This window comes from Suricata suricatta, chromosome 9, assembly GCF_006229205.1.
Source record: "Suricata suricatta isolate VVHF042 chromosome 9, meerkat_22Aug2017_6uvM2_HiC, whole genome shotgun sequence".
Classification (NCBI taxonomy): domain Eukaryota; kingdom Metazoa; phylum Chordata; class Mammalia; order Carnivora; family Herpestidae; genus Suricata; species Suricata suricatta.
Window position 1 is genome coordinate 30,758,074 of NC_043708.1, and position 17,925 is coordinate 30,775,998.

The 17,925-nt window shown below is 53.2% G+C and overlaps 1 protein-coding gene across 1 annotated transcript in view; it reads right to left on the bottom strand.

Annotated features, from left to right (window-relative positions):
- Positions 1-3,406: 3,406 nt before the first annotated feature.
- The window catches only part of GALNT16 (polypeptide N-acetylgalactosaminyltransferase 16), an 88,772-nt gene continuing 74,253 nt past the window's right edge, over positions 3,407-17,925 (bottom strand). Inside the window, exons 12-16 of the mRNA XM_029950264.1 lie at positions 17,324-17,416; positions 15,493-15,576; positions 9,728-9,869; positions 8,916-9,038; positions 3,407-5,517 (exon numbers count right to left, since the gene is read on the bottom strand). Of these exons, the coding sequence (XP_029806124.1) occupies positions 5,380-5,517; positions 8,916-9,038; positions 9,728-9,869; positions 15,493-15,576; positions 17,324-17,416 (580 nt within the window). The 3' untranslated portion in view covers positions 3,407-5,379. The remainder of the gene's footprint in view (positions 5,518-8,915; positions 9,039-9,727; positions 9,870-15,492; positions 15,577-17,323; positions 17,417-17,925) is intronic.

Below are 17,925 nucleotides of genomic sequence, written 5' to 3' on the forward strand. Positions count from 1 at the left end.
CCACCCAGCCTTCAGCAAGCCTGCCTACCACTCTGGTGGTTGCCTATGCCTCAGATGGTGGGAGGGGCCCCAACAGAGGCCTGAGCAACCATCTCTGGAGACCCAGAGCCCTAGACCCTCCTGCCAGCCCTGGCTTCTTGTTCAAATGAGGGGTTCCTAGCTGGGGGCATTTCTCTGTCACTGGCTCTCAGGAGCCAGTTGTGGCTCAGACATCTGGCTTCCATATCCAGCTAGTGGTAAGGAGCACAGGGGTGGCCTTCTTCCCCCTGGGCTGCTTCATGCAGGAAGGTCAAGTACTGCAGTACTCAGTCCAGAGCTAAGGCTCACCCTAAGTCTCCCCTGCATGGCCCCTCCTTCCTGGGCCCCCAGTTCTCCTCCTGCTTCAGAGGGCTGCAGACTCCGGGTGCATCTATATCATCTAGGCCTGTGGTCACACACGGAAACCCGGAGTCCGCAGATCTAGGGCGGAGCCCAGAGCAGATGTGGCTTACAAGCACCTTGACTGATTCCAACAGGTGATCGGGGCCAAACCTTGAGAGGCACTTATTTGAAAGGCGATCTGTTGAAAGACAGGCTTAGTTTTCAGGTGGTTTGAGTGGATCAGAGATAACCTGAACCAAGGAAGAAGGAGAAAACAAGCCTTTCTGGAACACCACCTGGTCATTTGTATTTATTCTCTCCAGATGAGAATCATTAAAATTTTCAGGCCCTCTATTTCCCCGTCCTTTCCTCTGCCCTCACCAAATAAAGGAAACCGAGCCCCAGAAGAATGGCCAGTAGCTCAAGAAGCAAAGGGTTTGTCTATTGGGGTTAAATAGCTGGTATAACTTCCTTCTAGAATCCTATGTTCACGAGCTGGTCTGCGTCACCACGATGCTGTGTGCACTGGGATTAACAAAGCCCAGGCCACTCAGCACTCAGTTACCAGCTGGGCTGGTATGACTAGTGTCCTCCTGGCCTCATCCAGCCCATTGCCCAGGCCGAGGCAGGCATGGCCCAGAGTGCATTGGAACTCCCTGGCTCACAGGCCACAGCGAGAGGCCCCTCCTTGCTGCTCCCATAGTTCCCGCCCTCCCTGTGGCTTTTATCATGTGGTATCACTGTGGCCTGTTTGCCCATGTCCCCTGCTAGAATATTAGTTCTTAAGAGCAGTGACAGTTTCTGTTTTGTTTCCGTTTGGGTGCCCACCCCTGGTAAAATGCCTGGTAGGTAGCAGGCACCCCAAAAGGCACTACTTGTTAATAGTAGCGCTCACACATGTTGACTAAACTTTTAGAAAGATGTTTTTCACTCATGAGATACATCAGTCCTCACAAAACCCATCCAGAGCTATGAGGACCCCCAACTTCCATGTGAGGAAACCGAGACTGAGCGATGAAGTAAGGGACTCAAGACCACATGACCAGGAAGTGGCAGAGCAAGGACAGACTGACTGACAGGGGCCTGAGGGCCACACTCCTATCAACTCCCACAACAGAGGGCTGTGCTCAGATGGCTTTGGAGCCCCCGTCCGGCTTGGGGACCACCTAGCTCAGCTGTGGGCCCAGGAAAGCGTGGCCTTGGCCTGCTGCACCTGAGGTCTTTGCTAAGTGTCCACCAGTAAAGACCTTTGAAGATGAGAAGCTGCCTGCCCTGCCCCCTCCTTCTGGAGGAAATGGACTCAACCATACAGGGGACACACAGCAATACCAAGGACATTGGGGACATTTTCGGAAATAAAGTTGTAGGTATCGTGAACTGTAGTTTTTCCTTTCCTGTACCCTTGGTGGGAGAGGACCACACCCCATTTGGTGCTGGAAGATTCTCTGCAGGCGTGGGGCTGCAGGACCCCTTGGAAGACCCATGTTATTTCTCCCAACTGCAGATGGAGAGACCCCTCCTAAGGGGCACAGGGGAGCCTTTGTGAAAACTGAAACCAAGGGGTCCCTGTCTGGTTCAGTTGGTTAAGCTTACGACTTCTGTTCAGGTCATGATCTCATGGTTCATGAGTTCAAGCCCCGAGTCGAGCTCTATGCTGACAGCTCAGAGCCTGGAGCCTGCTTCAGATTCTGTGTCTCCCTCTCTCTCTCTGCCTCCTCCCCTGCTTGTGCTCGCTCGCTCTCTCTCTCTCTCTCTCTCTCTCTCTCAAAAATAAATAAATAAACATTAAAAATCACAAACTTGAAGCCAAGTCACAGAGACCCAGGGATGGAGGAACCCTTCCTTACTGAACAAATGGGAGGCTGGCCTTACACCCATGTCCCTCCTGCCCTCCCTACCCATGTGCTCTTCAAGACTCTTCTACCAGCTTCTGTAAGGCCCGTTGTTGCTAAGGGCCAGCCCAAGCGTTTTTTGCTGACCCTCCAAGAACTGGCTAAAGGCTACCCATCTTACTTTCCAGGAAGAAAAAAGGGTTAGAGAAACTGGGCCTCCAGAGAGGTAGGTTTGGAGGAGGGCAAGAGAGCACGGTTCAGGAGGAGCAGCACCGGAGCTCATCGCGGCTGGGATGGAGAGCAGACAGAAGGTGGAGAGTTGGCCCAGCCTGGCCAGTATGGAGGCCGGAGAAGGCAGAGGGCAGTGGGGTGCGCTCCTTGAAAGGACGGACAGAGAGAGAGAGACTTCTGCAGTCATCGTGACCTGTGCCCAGTTAGTCCATGTGGGGCTCTGCAGCCACACTGTCGCCAGCCAGGGCTTTGCTCTGGGCCTGTCAGGCATGGCAGTCCGAAGTTCTGGGGGGCCCTGGACGAGCAGCCCCGAGGTGAAAGTGGGGGCAGAAATGACTGTGCACAAGAGAGGTTTAGTTGCACACTGGCCTGCCCACCACAGTTCATATATGCATTTATTTTTACCTGGGTAGGTTCAGCTTCTGGGATCAGAGCGGTGGGGGCTTTCCATTGGTTTCCATGGAAACATTAGGCAGAGCATCTGCTACCCGATCAACAAGGCTAGGCTGATAGGACTCTTTCTGGAGTTCTTTTGCTGTTCCTACCCAGGGAGATGTCCCCTCTGCGTTTTACCGCTGCCTTCTTATGCAGTGGAGGTGGGGAAGGGCAGTTCTGAGGGGCTGGGGCCATCGCCCAGGGAAGGAGAGAGTGTTGGCAAAAGGCATGCATTCGGAAAAACCCCTTGACTTTCACTTCAAAGCCCCAAGTAGGGTCCCTGTTGAAGTCCCAGGAGTCTGGGCTCTGATGCCAGCCTGCCCCAGGAGCAGAGCCACCTGCTGTCCTCCTCCCCGGGAGCAGCCAGTCTGTCCTCCAGGACTCCTTGCGGTACCACGGAGCACGGAGGCCGAGGAGCAAGCTTTCAGGTGCAGGAGGGGGTCAGACCCCAGTGTGTTTCATTTTGACAGAATGGAGGCCCCAACTTCCCCTCCGTGCGGCGGAGGAGGGCTGCTCTGGAATCCAAAAGAAAGGCGCTGGTGCACGTGTATGTGTAAGAAGTGGTTTTATTCCAGATGTGTGTTTCATAAAGACAAGGCCCTCAGGGACAGCTAGTGGCACATGCTTTGGTCAAGAAGAGGAAAAGCAAAACCAGAACAGGGCCGAGTCCCACAGAGGATGGCTGACAGGTGCAGTCTGGCCACCGCAGCCCCCTTACATTCAACGAGGGAAGCTGGGACCCCCTCCCCAAAGGTCCACGCTGCCTGCAGGGCAGACACGCACGACAGAGATGGGGGTGGATGAAACATAGTGACAGAGGATGGATGACAGTGGCCCCGGGGGCCAAGGGCCTCTCACTGGGGCACAGGAGCGCGGCTTAAGAGAGCCTGGTGAGAGCCAGGAGGTGAGAGGAAGCCACTAAGAACCCCCCACGGTGGGGCTGCTGGCCCAAGGACAGCCAGGAGGAGGACACTAGCAGTTTAGGCACGCCAGGGAGGGAGGAGGGACATGGCAGCTCAGCCAGATGGTGGAGCCAATCCAGAACAAAGGTTCAGATCCTTTGGGGATCGGTTCCTCTGTAAGAAGTTGGGGAAATCCATGGACCCTCTTCCCAGGAAAATGCATATATGCACACACATGCACTATTGGGGGGACAATTTCAGGGAATCCTAGGCCCTCTGGAATCCATGAATTCTCTAGGGGGTCCCAGGCAGATTTACTTTGGGAGGGGGGATACCCAGGAGTCCTCCGTACCACTGGTCTTTTTGCCGAAGATCACACTGCCTGAGCCAGTGGGGCTGGGCAAGAGGGGATGGGGAATCGCAAAAGCCCTTCCGAGACCAGGCCGTGGGCCCAGGGGCTGTAAGGAGGAACTGGGCTCTACACAAATAGGAGCGACCAGCTGGCCTCCCGGCCCGCTGTGGGGACTGACCCTCTTGCAGTGGGGAGGGGCGAGGATGAGGCTTAGCCTGCATGACTTACTCCCTCATGTCTTAGGGAATGTTTAGCTCAGAAGGGAGGTCCTGGTCATCCCAGCCACCTCAATCCCATAATACTGTATTTACAGAGGCAAAGGCTTTTGAGAAGGCAGGAGTCCAAAGGTCTTAATGTGGATGGGGCTCAGAGGTGCACGGTGGCTGCCTGTTCCTACAGGGTCCTCACCATGGACCCAGGCAGAGAGGACAGGGCACCAGCTGCTCTTAAGGCCCATGAAAGAGGTCTCAGCCTGATGCATGGCAACCAGAAGTGGGATCTGTTAAATAAACTGCGTCCCAAGGCTGCCCCCAAATAGGCGCCTGCAGCCTTTTGTGCAGAATGTAGAGACCAGAGTGCAGGGCACGGCACCTGGGGACTGGTACGGCGTGGGAAGAAGTATGGGTTGTTGGGAAGAGAGTCACTCTGGGTGCTTTGCTGCTTTTCCAGTTTCCATCCACGTCCTTGTTTAAATGACCCATCCTCTGCTCCAGATCCCATCCCTCCCACAGTCAACCCAGCACCTGCCTGGGACAGGCCACCAAGCTTCTCACCTCCTCTCTGCTCTCACCCTGCCTTCAGGCTGCCCCCTCCTGTCGCCCTCAGCCTCCCCATCCACCCTGCCCACATTCTCTTCTCATGCTGAGCCCACTGGCGGGCCCTGTGACCCAGCAGGGGCCCTGTGTGGGCTGCTGTCCTTGTTCTCCCCAGCCGACACTGTCCGGAACCCCAGCAGGGCGAAGGGAGGGGACAGAGGGCCAGGGGGCCCACCCAGTCTTTGCGCAGCAGCAGTCCCGCATCCTGACCCACTCCTCTCCCGGGGCGAGGCCGGGGCGAGGCCTGGACGGCAGCCCCGGGGCTTGGGGGCCTGTTCCCCCGCAGCCTACCCAGAACAAGCTTTGGAGAAACGTGTGTCGTGGCGGGGGGTGTTGGCGGATGATTCCAGCAGAAATGCAAGGAGATGGGAACGGGCTGCTTTACACTCCCCCTCCCTAACCCGCTTCCAGTCCCAAAGTCTCATGCAAAAGGTACAGGAGGCCCCGGGCCGTCATGTGTGTGGCAACAGCTGCCACTGCTGGGCCGGGGCATCGGCCTGGCACTTGCTGGTCACCAGCTGGGCAGGCTTGGCCTCCAGGCAGAGGCCGCTGACGGAGTGCTGGATGAAAGAAGCTTTTCTCCTCCATCTCTAGGGTGAGGGGAAGGAGGGGGACGAAAACACAATGATTAAAAAGAATAATAATATTTGGAACTCCGTATCACATGTCTGTGAGCGGCCTGAACATACTTAGGACAGGCCCTCCTCATTTGAAGCTGACCTTGTCCCTGACCCAAGAGCCCCCAGACCTCCCATACCGCCTTAACCCCCTCCCCTTCTGATGCACTCAGTGCAGCAGTCTAGATCAGAGGACCACAGGCTGAATGAATCCAACCCAGGGAAGTATTTTGTTTGGCCTGCAAGGTGTTTGCTTAAAATTTAGCTTGGCTGTTACACGAAAATCTGTGTTTCCAGCTTCCCTTTAGGCATGGGCCCAGTTTCTCACGTGGCATCAGGCGCTTGGGGCTGCCTCGCTGGAGCTGGGGCTCTTGCCGTCCACTGACCAAGGCCCTGCCCGGTCCCTACTCTCTCCTCCAGCACGGCCCGCCCCTCCCTGTTGGCATTTGAGTCTGTGGGGCCTGGCCTGGTGCATCTTTTGCTTCTTGAAACAAGATATCTTCTCCCTGCAGCTCCAAGCTTCTGACCTAGCCTGTAACTGTGAGGCAGGTGACGGACACCCTTGAGTGGGAATCAGCCACCATCTCTGCAGCGATGAGTGAGGTCAGCAGGATGGGAGAAGGCCTGGGGTCTCTGCCCCAGTGCCCCCATGTGCCCCCCCCTCCCTAGGCTTGACAAAGGGGAAAAGAGGTGTTCCTGTAGAACATCTGGCAGTGCCTGGGTAGAGGATGGGTTGTCCTTTGGATCACTTGGGAGAACGGGTGAGAGGCTGGCCCAGGCTTCAAGGCTCAGGGAGGAATATCTAGCGAGAAAGGTCTGTTTGTCCATCCCCTCTCTCCCTGTACCCCGTTGTTCTTCATAGAGGATGGGGGGGTGCTCACCCACACATGGAGCCCCTGGGGCTCTGAGGGGTGAGGTCACACACTCAGCTGGTGTGCCAGCAGGAGGGCTGAGCCATACCCAGATGCAGGGTCAGGTCTAGGGCTGCAGGGGTGAGGTGGGCAGGGAAGGGAACTGACTTGGGAGGTGGACCAGGGGGGAATGTGGGCCTGTGGGGTGCCCATGTGGCACCAGCAGAGAGGGGTCCCTGGCCTGAAAGTTGGGGAGGCAGGTAGGACAAGGCCTTGGTGCCTCTGGAACTCCCAGCACCTGTTGCTTTGTGCCCCTCTAGTCCCTGACCTCCTGAGAGGGGCTGGTCACACTCGATTCTACTGGGCATTGCTGGACCATGTCCTCCTCTCTGCCCTTGGCCACCATGAGCTGTATATCCGTTGGCACAGGTAGGTACCCAGTGCAGTGTTTACAAAGGGTAGAGGCGCACACGAATGAATGAATCACCTGCTCACTGGAGGTGGTCTCCAGACTGCAGGATTCTCGCTTCTTACCCATGCCCTCATCAGCCAGTTACGGGGCCTCCCCGACTCTCCTGACCACTCAGTCCTGGGCCAGGAGTCCCATCTCTTCAGCCCCTCTTCTTACAGGTGCCTTGCCAGGCAGGCAGGGAGGAGACAGAGGCTCAGAGAGGGGAGGCATGGTCCAGTTGAGGTCTGCCAACTCCATCATATTGGCTCCAATACACAGGGCCTCTTAGATACATGATGCCCAAGTGGCCTCGGAAGCCAAATGGGGACCAAGGAGGGAGGCCTCGCTTTGAGAAGGCACCTGCAGTGGGAGACCTGCTCATCCTGTCCTCTTGGAGGAGGGGGCCCCAGTGGCCCAGGGCACTGCTGGGGGCTTGGCAAGACTTGTAGGAGCAGAGCAGATGGGGCCAAGGGAAATCCCCACAAGCCCCCGGGGCTGGGTCAGCATGGAAGGGAAAGTGCGCTTCAGCTCCAGAAAAGTATTTGGTGGTGGCCGCCCCAGGAGCTACTTCCTAGCTTGGCCTCAGTAAGGAGGAAGGGGAGTGGGCTCAGAGCCTGATCCTCAGAGAGGTCAAGTCAGGTAGAACCTAAGGGCCTCCCTCCCTGCAGGGGAGGGGCAGAGGGCTGGCAGCCTGAGGGAGCAGGACAAACTACATCTGCCAATCAGAAACTCTTAAGAGTGTCCCTTGGGCCGAGCAAGCAGATAATAGCACACAATTCCCATGTGTGTACACACATACAGCCAGAGGCTGGGGGAGAGGTTCCGGCTGCTTTTCTAGAATGGAATAGCAAACTACCAGTCATCCCTTAAGAAAGAGCTGATCCTGGCAAACAGGAAAAGGGTGGGAGGAAGGCTTGCAGGCCAAGTCAGAGAGCTAGGCGCTCTCCTCTCCCCTGCGCTGTCCCTCAGGCACAGAGAGGGGGAGGGGAGAGGGCTAGTGGGCAGAAGGGCCAGAGTGGACCTCCAGCCTTTGTGTCCCATTCCTGGAGCAGAGGGGCACCCTCCCAGTCAGGAGGGGGGCTGGGCTGACTGTCACTGGCCGCTGTGTATTCTGAGCAAGTGATGTCATCTCTCTGAACATCAGTTTCTTCCTCCACAGGTGGACCTGGCCTGTCTCCCAGGATTAAGGGAAACAGGGTGGGTGAGTGTTTGACAAATGGAAAAAACAGGGCTCATGTGACGCTGTCATGCTTGGAAATCAGTGTATTTGGATCTCAGTTTCCCGGAAGCCACAATCAAGAAATACTTATTGAAGGGCACCTGGGTGACTCAGTCGGTTGAGTGTCTGATTCTTGAGTTCAGCTCAGGTCATGATCTCACTGTCATGAGATCGAGCCCAGAATGGGGCTCCGTGCTGACAGCACAGAGCCTGCTTGGGATCCTCTCTCTCTCTCTCTCTCTCTCTCTCTCTCTCTCTCTCTCTCTCTGCCCCTCACCTGCTTGTACTCTCTTTCTCTCTCAAAAAAAGAAAAGAAAAGAGAAGAAAAGAAGTACTTATTGCGCATCTGCTGTGTCTTGGGTTAAGACTGTGGGCTTATGGGTCACGCTGACCTGGGTTTGAATCCTGGCTCCACTCCTTCCCAACTGTGTTTCGTCTGACACATGTTCCTTAAATTCAGTGAGCCTCCGTTTCACTCACCTGTAAGATGGGGACAGTACCAGGGCCCAAGTCCCTGCGCTGCATAGGATTGGATGAGACAATCAGTGAAACTCCTAGCGTGGGCTCTTGGTAAAAGCCAACAGGAGTCTGGCTGTGGTGGGTGTCAGAGGCTAGGGACACAGTGTTGTAGGGATACAAGACAGACAGTCCCTGCCCTCATGGGGCTCAGAGGCTGGCAGGATGGGCATGTAGCAAATATTTACTTGAAGAAGTGTTTCCTGGTGAGTAAACAAGAGACTTGACCTAGATACTGAATTGGAGTGACCCTCCCTCTGGAAGGCTGACTTGAGTCTCTCTGTTTCAACCCAAGGCTCCCTCCTGCGCGTCCCCTGGGGGCGAGGAGGCTTACCTGCCTGCCTTCTCTTGGGTTGCACGCCTGCAGAATGACCAGGGACCCAGGGCTGACAGAGGTGGAAGTGGCAGTCAGGCACATCCCCTGCTGCTGGATGAGATGGTCACTGAACAGCCACGCCTACAGGGCAGGGGGCATCAAAGGCCAAGTCAAAATTCACAGTGATGGATGGATGGATACATGGGTAGATGGGTGACAAAACAAATATACTGTGTATTTTGGCAGAAGTTTCTATAAAAACCAGGAAGGCATGGGTATTCACTGTATAATTCTTTCAACTTTTCTGTATGTTTGAAAACGTTCATAATAAACTATAGTGGGGAGCTTAGCTGGAGATGGCCAGCGGGCAATCAAGGATGTACTGTGGGATGCTGGGGGCATGGGGAGAAAGACCGGACGTGGGGCAGCCAGGAGGTCTCCACGACCTGCTCTAGTCTTGCCAGGGGGGCACCAGCACTCGTATGTGGCCCATGCACACATAGCATACATGCTGACCATGGCTGTGACCCCGGGAGAACTGGGTGCTGTGTGGGTAGCATTTCTCCCTCGGCAAGGAGAAAGTGGGTGGTGCACAGAGGGCAACCGTGTACCATACAGGAAAGGGGACGGGACTGTGGCAGAAGCTGACCCAAGGGGCGGTGTGAGGGGATAGCGTGCATGCCCCGCCCTCCAGGAAAGTGGGTGTGTGGAGGGTGTAAGCAGAGAGAAAATAAGAAGGAGCAGAGGGAAGCCCCACCCCCCACTCCTGGACAATGATCAGGGCTCCTTGCCCCTTCCTGGTCAGGACCTCAAGGCCCCAAGCAGCTTACCTGTGGTGCTGGGGGGTTCTTGGCAGACCCTCTGCAGATCCCCATCCCAAGCAGGAAGTTTCCAGCTGTGTCTTGGCCCTGGGATTCTAAGCAATTAACCCCCTGCTTAATGATGCCAGGGAGCACGTCCTTCACGGGGACTCTGAGAGAAAAGGGAATGGTCAGGCTTTTCCTCTGCCCTCTCCAGGCTCACTCACCCCTCACCCAGAGGGCAGTGCTTGGTCAGCTCCCCAGGCACCATGGTCTTGGCCTCAGTCTAGTGGGAAGGGCCCTGGGGAGCAGCCCTCACCAGCAGGGGGAGGAGGGCTGGGGACAGGAGAGGAGCAGGGATGCCTCTGGTAAGTCAGAGCCTCCCCCCACTTGGTCTGAGCAGCTCTGGGAGCCCCAGGGGCTGCCCCAGAGACCACGCCTTGGGACCACCCTTGGCAGAGAGCTCAGATCAGAAATCTAGGGCTCCCCAATCCAGAAAGAGGAAAGCTTGGGGACAGGCTGGGGTCTAAATGTAGACTCAATATGCAGCCTCAACATGACAGGGACGAGGTCACTTTGGAGAGGCAAATTTAATACCCACAAATATAAAAATGCATTCAATCTCACTAATGATCAAAAAAATACATATCAGAGAGTTACCACTATTTGTTTACCATATACATCAAATATAATATGTGATAAATATGTATTATTTCTATATATTTCTATTTATATATTTCTATTCTATATATTTTTATTTACATAAAATGTATTATATACACACAATTATATCAACCCCAACTGATATCCATTCCCTATTGGCAATAGCTACGGGATTGGCTCTTCTCACACCCTATGGGTGAGGGCATAAATTATTAGCCGATGGTTCTGGAGGGCAATGTGGCATTATAAACTAGAAGCCTTAAAAATGGGGGTTACAGGGTGCCTGGGTGGCTCAGTCAATTGAGCATCTGACTTCAGCTCAGGTCATGATCTCACGGTTCGTGGGTTTGAGCCCCGTGTCAGGCTCTGTGCAGACCGCTAGCTCAGAGCCTAGAGTCTGCTTCAGATTCTGTGTCTCTTTCTCTCTCTGCCCCTCCCCTGTTCACACTCTGTCTCTCTCTGTCTTTCAAAAATAAGTTAATGTAAAAAAAATTTTTTTAATGGGGGTTACGAGGTATGAACTACCAGTTATAAAATAAGGCAGAGGAAAGAAAAGTACAGCATAGGGAATATGGTCAATACGACAATAATACTGGAATAACATTGTATGCTGACAGGTGGGGACTACACTCATCGTGGCAAGCATGGCACAACATACAGAATTTTCGAATCACTCTGCTGTACACCTGATACAAATCCAGCATTGTATGCCAGCTGTCCTTGAATAATAACAAACACATAAAAAATAATGTGCATACCTTTGACCTAACAATCCCAATCCTGATTCTGGGAATTTATTATACTGCAACAATAAATATGGATGTTTGCAGAGATCAAATTTACAAGACCTCCATCTCAGAGTGACCGCTTATACTGAAAACATAGATATCCAAAAGTAGAGATGGGCTAAATTAAAAAAATTTTTAATGTTTTTTTATTTATTTTTAAGAGACAGAGAGAGACAGCACGAGCAGGGGAGGGTCAGACAGAGAAAGATACAGAATCCGAAGCAGGTTCCAGGCTCTGAGCTACCTGTCAGCACAGAGCCCAATGCAAGGCTCGAACCCACGAACCGTGAGATCATGACCTGAGCTGAAGCCAGATGCTTCACCGACTGAGCCACCCAGGCGCCCGATGGGCTAAATTAATTCTGATTGATCTGTAGGATGGAAAACCCGGTAGCCATTAAAAATGACTCTAAATGAGTATCTGATAACATGGGAGAATGTTTATAACATACTGTTAAGTAAAACAGGCATGGTTCAAAATATTGTATAACTGAAAAATTGATATGCCCAGGAAAATATGCTTCACACACACACACACACACACACACACACACACACACATCATCTTACTCTGTGGCTAATAAACCTAAGAAGACTGCTGGCCCCAGCTGATGCAGGCTTCTATTCCTGGGTCTAGAATGTCATACACATGCTTGGATTGTGGCCCCAGAGGGTCAGAGGATCCAGGAGGGCTTAGAGTCTGGCCATGTGCCTAGTCTTAACCCTCTTGTTACCTCTGTCCAAAAGGAGGTGGCGGGGGGGGGGGGGCATCATAAGACTTCCGGCATTCTTTGATGTGGACCCTTTGCAGGGTCTCAACCAAACCAGGTCTCCCTTCCTCAGGGCTGGCTGGAAGCCCCCAGAGCCCCCAAACCGTGACTTACTCTCACAGTGCGTCAGGAAGACACCTTCGCTTTCTCTCGAGGTGCGTCCACCCCTCCAGGCCCCTCTAGACCACAGATTGAAAACCGTCTGCTCCCAAGCTGAGCACCCCCAAACACATTCTGTCTGACCTGCGTAGTGTGGTTGTTGTTGCTTTTAATTAGTTAGCAATATTAAAACTCTGAGGGTGACACAAAGACTGTGAATCCAGCTTCTTTTGAGAAAAGAGGAAGACCAGGCCACACGGAGCTCTCATTTCAGAGAAGTGCTACAGCACCTGGTCAAGTAGCAGCTGCCGCCCCGCAGGGGGTAGGGTCCCAGTTTGCCACAGTCCCTACCGCTCCCTAGTGTCTCCTTGCTGCCCACCTGATTGATGTGCATCACCCACAGAATCACAGTAGGATTTGAATTTGCACCCTCTGCCAGGGGCAAGGGTGCTGGGATGCAAAGACTCCACCAGAACCACGCTAGGGAATGCAGCCCACGGTTGTTCCAGATCCTCGCGCACTTTCCCTCTCCTTGCTCCCTGTCCTCAGGGACATGTGCAGGGTGATCAACTCTCAGAGCTGAAGTGGGCACTGCCCATGCACGGCAACGGCCCCTGCCATAAAGGCCTGCCCACGGATGCTTATGAGGGAAACCGGGGGGCTTGGGCAACGATCTCCAGACCCGATGCACTCCCGTGTATGTGGCCACAGCCCCGGAGCAGCGGGGACGGCCCTCGTCACCATTCAGCGCCCTTCCTCGGCTCCCTGGGCCAGCCAGGCTCCGCTTCACCAGCCGTGCTTCCCTCTCTGTGGGTCTCCTCCCGCCAGGCTGCCCTCAGCTTTTATGATGCCTTTGCACCTTTGCAGAAACAGCAAAAGGGTCCCTTCCTCAAGACACTTCACTCCCATCTGTGAGAAGACTGTCACAATATACGGGTTTTGTTAGGAGACTTTCACCGCCATCTGCCAGGAAGCGTGGTAATAAATGTACAATCTCTACGGTGTGACTGGCACCCTTGCAAATGCGGTGTGCCCAGTATCTCCTCCTGACCATCCTAATGAAAGTCATAAATTATCAATCGCCGAGGCCACTTGCAGATCCCTGATCCGAGAGGAGGTAGGCAGGGCTGTGCTGGGATTGTAGGCGGGCCTAGGAGAGCACAGGCGGCTCCCTCGGCCTCCTCGATGTCCCCACTGCTCATCTGCAAGTGTGGCCCAGTCACAAGGATCCCCTGCTTGGAGGAAAGTTGGTATAGCTGGGCGGACACATGTCCTTCCATGGCAACCCGAGGCACTCCTGGCCCCTCCCCCTGAGACCCGACGCAGAACATGAAGAGGGGACGGAGGATGCGTAACCTGAACAGGAAGGAGGCGCGCAGTTTCTATCTGACCAACGAAAAACCGTTTTCTAAAACGTCCCCGCAGTGTCAGAACAAACAGATGACTCATGCTCCTCATTTAACATAGCTGGTTTCAGCCGCTCTCCTGTCTGTGATAGATCCAGTTTTCTGACAGTTATAAAGTACTTCTTCCTCTAGGTCCTCCGGGGATGACATGGGATACTGTGTGCGGGGACCGGGTGTGGGGAGGAAAGGCATGTTCGCCATCCTCCCGATGCCTCCCACGGGCTTCCAGGCCCAGAGCCCATGGCTCCAGCGCAGTGTTGTCTGAACTCTGACAGCGTGTAAAGAACGACTGTGCCTTTCCCCTCAGAAATAATACGTCTGAATGAAACATTCCCTTTAAAAGTGGCCACTGGAAAAAGGTGGTTCATTTATTATACTTTTCTAAATTAACGTTCTTCCCTTCACAGCCATCGTAGGGGGGCTGGGTTATCCAGGCCACCAACCCTTTTCAAGGGTTTTGAAATTCTTTGAAACCTGCTCCTAGAATCAGTTCTTTTTTTTTTTTCCCAATGCTTATTTATTTTTGAGAAGGAGAGAGAGCGAGCGAGCGAGCACAAGCAGGGGAAGGATAGGGAAAGAGGAAGACACAGAATCTGAAGCAGGTTCAAGGCTCTGAGCTGTCAGCACAGAGCCCGACACGGGCTCAAACCCACAAACCGTGAGATCAGGACCTGAGCTGAAGCTGGATGCTCAACCGACGGAGCCACCCAGGCGCCCCAGAATCAGTTCATTCTTGATACTTGATTTAGTCCTTGTGGTGCTCTGTGTGGGACCCAGGGTCATATTATCTGGGGGTAATCACCTTATTCATTGGACTTGGCAACACCTAATAAGAGCTGTTTTCCAAAAATCAAATCTGCACTTAAAGAACAATGATTTGCCTTTTTCAAGGACATGCAGGCTCTGAGGGGTGGAGTGTTCTGGAAAGCCACAGCAGCATCCTTGGGAGAATGCTGGAAGTCGTGGAATAACCCATTCCCTAAGGTGACAGCTACATGGAAGGGAGAATGCTAATTTCCAAGTTATTGCTATCGAGGCTTATTAACGAAGCAGTTTATTCAGTTAAAAATACTTATCGAGTTGCGTGCCAGTTTTGTGACAGGCACTGTCCCAGTGGCTGGAGATAAAGCAGTGAACAAGCAGATGCACACCTCTACCCTCAGGGAGCTTACTGTCACGTGTGGGGAGGCGACCACAGAATTAACCGGCCACACAGGCGCTGGATGGTGATGAGGGCGGGGAGGGGGTGCTGGAGGAGGGGGCGGGCTGCACACAGAGACTGTTCAGGGAGGCGCCCCTCAGAAGGGGACCATGGAGTCAAGACCTGAAGGAGGTGAGGAAATGAACCATGTGGATGCAGGTAAGCTGCTGAAAAGGGTTTTGAAATGAGAAAAAAGGAATCGTCGTTGGCCCACCCCAGCCTCACGGCGTCACCCACAGTCTGGGAGCTCACGCACATACCCACTCAGAGGCACCACGGCTCCAGCACGGACGCCGCCGTTGGCATTCTGCCTCGAGTCTGTCAGAGCCAACATCTGCTGATGTTTTGTCAGGCTCTATGATTGTAATCTTCCTGGACACATACTATTTGTGTAGATCCATGAATTGGGATTCAGGAAACTGATCCCCTGTTATTAGTTGTCTCTCGATTTTTCACAGCAGCAGAGAAGCCTACACTGAACATCTGCCTGTCAATAGTTTTGTTTTTTTTTTTTGCTTTGGTTGCTTTTATTTCCTTAGGATGCACTCCCAGAAGGGAGGGAACACAGTCAAAGGGATGGATTTTTATTGCTGTGGCTTCTGCTACGTAATGCAGAATTATTTTCCTATGGGGACAAAGTCCATTTCTGGCGCTATGACCCAGTCTGTTAAAAGTTTGGCTCCTACCACATCTCACTTCTAACTCCCAGCGGTGTCCTTCCCAACAACCCCAGAGCCTTCGCGTGCAGATAAACACGGCCAGCCAGAAAGTGGCAGACTGCCCTGAGATGAGGAGCTCGCAGGACGGGGGTCCCCCAGCAGCTGGCCCCACACCCCGGCTGGGTGCACAAGCTGAGGGCTGCACTCACGTGAGCTCTGGGTAGACGTTATCCAGGTACCAGCGGAAGGACTTACAGTTCATCTTCTTCCTCTGCTCGATCCGTGTGGCTACACTGAAACAGGAGGGAAGGTTCGGGCTTTGGCAAGGGGGCACAGCGGGGAAGCCCCAGGAGGCTGGCCCTCTCTTTCCGCCACCCCCAGGCCAAGCAGGACCAGGGGGGAGCCTGCTTTATTCTGGCTTCTCACTCCTTGACACCTCAGTACTCCCTGGTCCTTCTATTTTTTAAAATTTATTTATGTATTTATTTTGAGAGAGAGAGAGTGCGTGAACAGGGAAGGAACAGAGAGAGAGAGAGGGAGAGGGAGAGAGAATCCCAGCACGGAGAGAGACTCTAACAGCACTGAGCCTGATGCAGGACTCAATCTCCTGAACTGTGAGATCACGACGTGAGCCAAAATCAAGAAATCAGACACCTGACTGATCCACCCCGTCCACCCAGGCGCTCCCTCCCTAGTCCTTATTTTCACAGAGAGCAGAGCTTTAATGAACTCCAAGTTTTCCTTTCCTGCATTCCAGTTTTAGCAGAAAGGGTCTAATAGGACAAGCATGCTTTAAGCATCTTTCAGGAAGTTTGGCCAATAACCCTCCGATGTGCCCACGGATGCCACAGTTCGATCTCTCCAGCTTCCTCAGCTACACTCTGCCTACTTCCTCTGGCCACTGACAGATGACCCTCACTGTCTCTCTGAGCCTCAGTTTCTTCTCTGGGGACATGACTACTGATCTCAGAAGGTTTTCGGAGAATCAAATGAATTAAGAGGGCATAAGAGCCTAGCACAGGGTAGTTAGTAAATGTTAGTTCCCGGCTAACAGAAATAGTGACATAGCTTTTCTTTTTTAAAGCTGGAGGGGCACTTGGGTGGCTCATTCGGTTGAGCATCCGACTTCGGCTCAGGTCATGATCTCCCAGTTCATGGGTTCAAGCCCTCTATTGGGCTCTGTGCTGACTGCTAACTCAGAGCCTGGAGCTTGCTTCAGGTTCTGTGTCTCTTTCTCTCTCTGCCCCTCCCCTGTTCACGCTCTGTCTCACTCTGTCTCTCAAAAATAAATAAATGTAAAAATAAATAAATAAATAAATAAAGGGCTAGGTAGGAGAAACGGAGGCAAGAAGATCCAGGGATGATCACTAATAACGTTTTCAGTCTTCTGACCACAGCCTTAAGTAAGAAATAAATACATTTATATTGTGATCAAGTATTCCCATGTGCATAAGCGGCTACACACATACACATATAACTGAAATAAATTCCACCAAACAATACTTAGCCTTAACTGCAATCAAGTGTTATTTTCTGTTCTGCTCTGTACTAATCTATAGTGTTCTCGCTCTATCATTTTTTTAAACGACTGTCACGACCCACGAAATTGATTTTACAACCAATCTACATTTTGAAAATGCTTAACTAGACTGTAGTCACATCAGTCTGGGACCGGGAACCGGGCTAAGAGCAGGGGGTGGCGGCAAAACCCCGAGTGTTTTCAGCAGACAGCCCGGCCCTGAGCACTCCCACAGATGTCCTTTTTCCTGCAGGCAGCTTGCGAACAGGCAGCCCTTCTTCACGAGCGAGCCGCCGTGCTTATTTTCCCCCAGGAGGCTGCAGGCTCCTCAAAAATTCAGTTTTGTCTCATGTTGCGTATCTACCATATCCCCGCCACTCCCAGGAGCCCAGTGGAGAGGGCTCAGTTACCGAGGAGACCGTGAGTGCTACCCTGGCGCCCCCCCCTCCAGATTTTGTGTCTTGCTGTGGTTGTGCTAACGTGGGTGGAGGGAGGCAGGCAGGGCTGGCGGAGGGGCCCACCTGCCGAAGGCCTTTCCAATGGCCGAGGGCCGGGCCTCGTAGTAGTACTGCTTGTATTCATCCATCCACACCTCTGCAGTGCGCTTGGTATTCCTAAAAGGGGAGGGAGGAACAAAATGAAGTCACCAGGGGAGTCACAGACTTAGGATCGTGATCAACTCTGTGCCGTACAGGGTGTCGAGACTCTCAGGAGTGTGTGCAAAATGATGGCATAAATGGGTGAATAATCTGTCAACATCATCAGCTCATGTCTGTATACTCTCTGACACTCCCCTCAAGGCATCTATTCTGCCAAAATACCTACAAGTGGGCAAAAGGCACCAAATATTTGTTTAATAAACACGGGTGACAACCTATGTGCCCGTCATTAGGAGAGTAATGACCCTCCTTGTCCAGGACGGAGTACAGGCCATGGAAAGATGTCTAGAACTTAGTGTGAGCCACAGGGACCGCTGCAGAAAGCACACCTGGGCTGACCCTATTTGTATGAAACACAAGGCCGTGGTGCGTGTGCCTCCCTCCACGCAAACTACGTGCAGGAAATGGAGTTAAAGGGCTTGAGACGCTAGACCAGACGTGTACTAACAGTAATTACTTGGAAA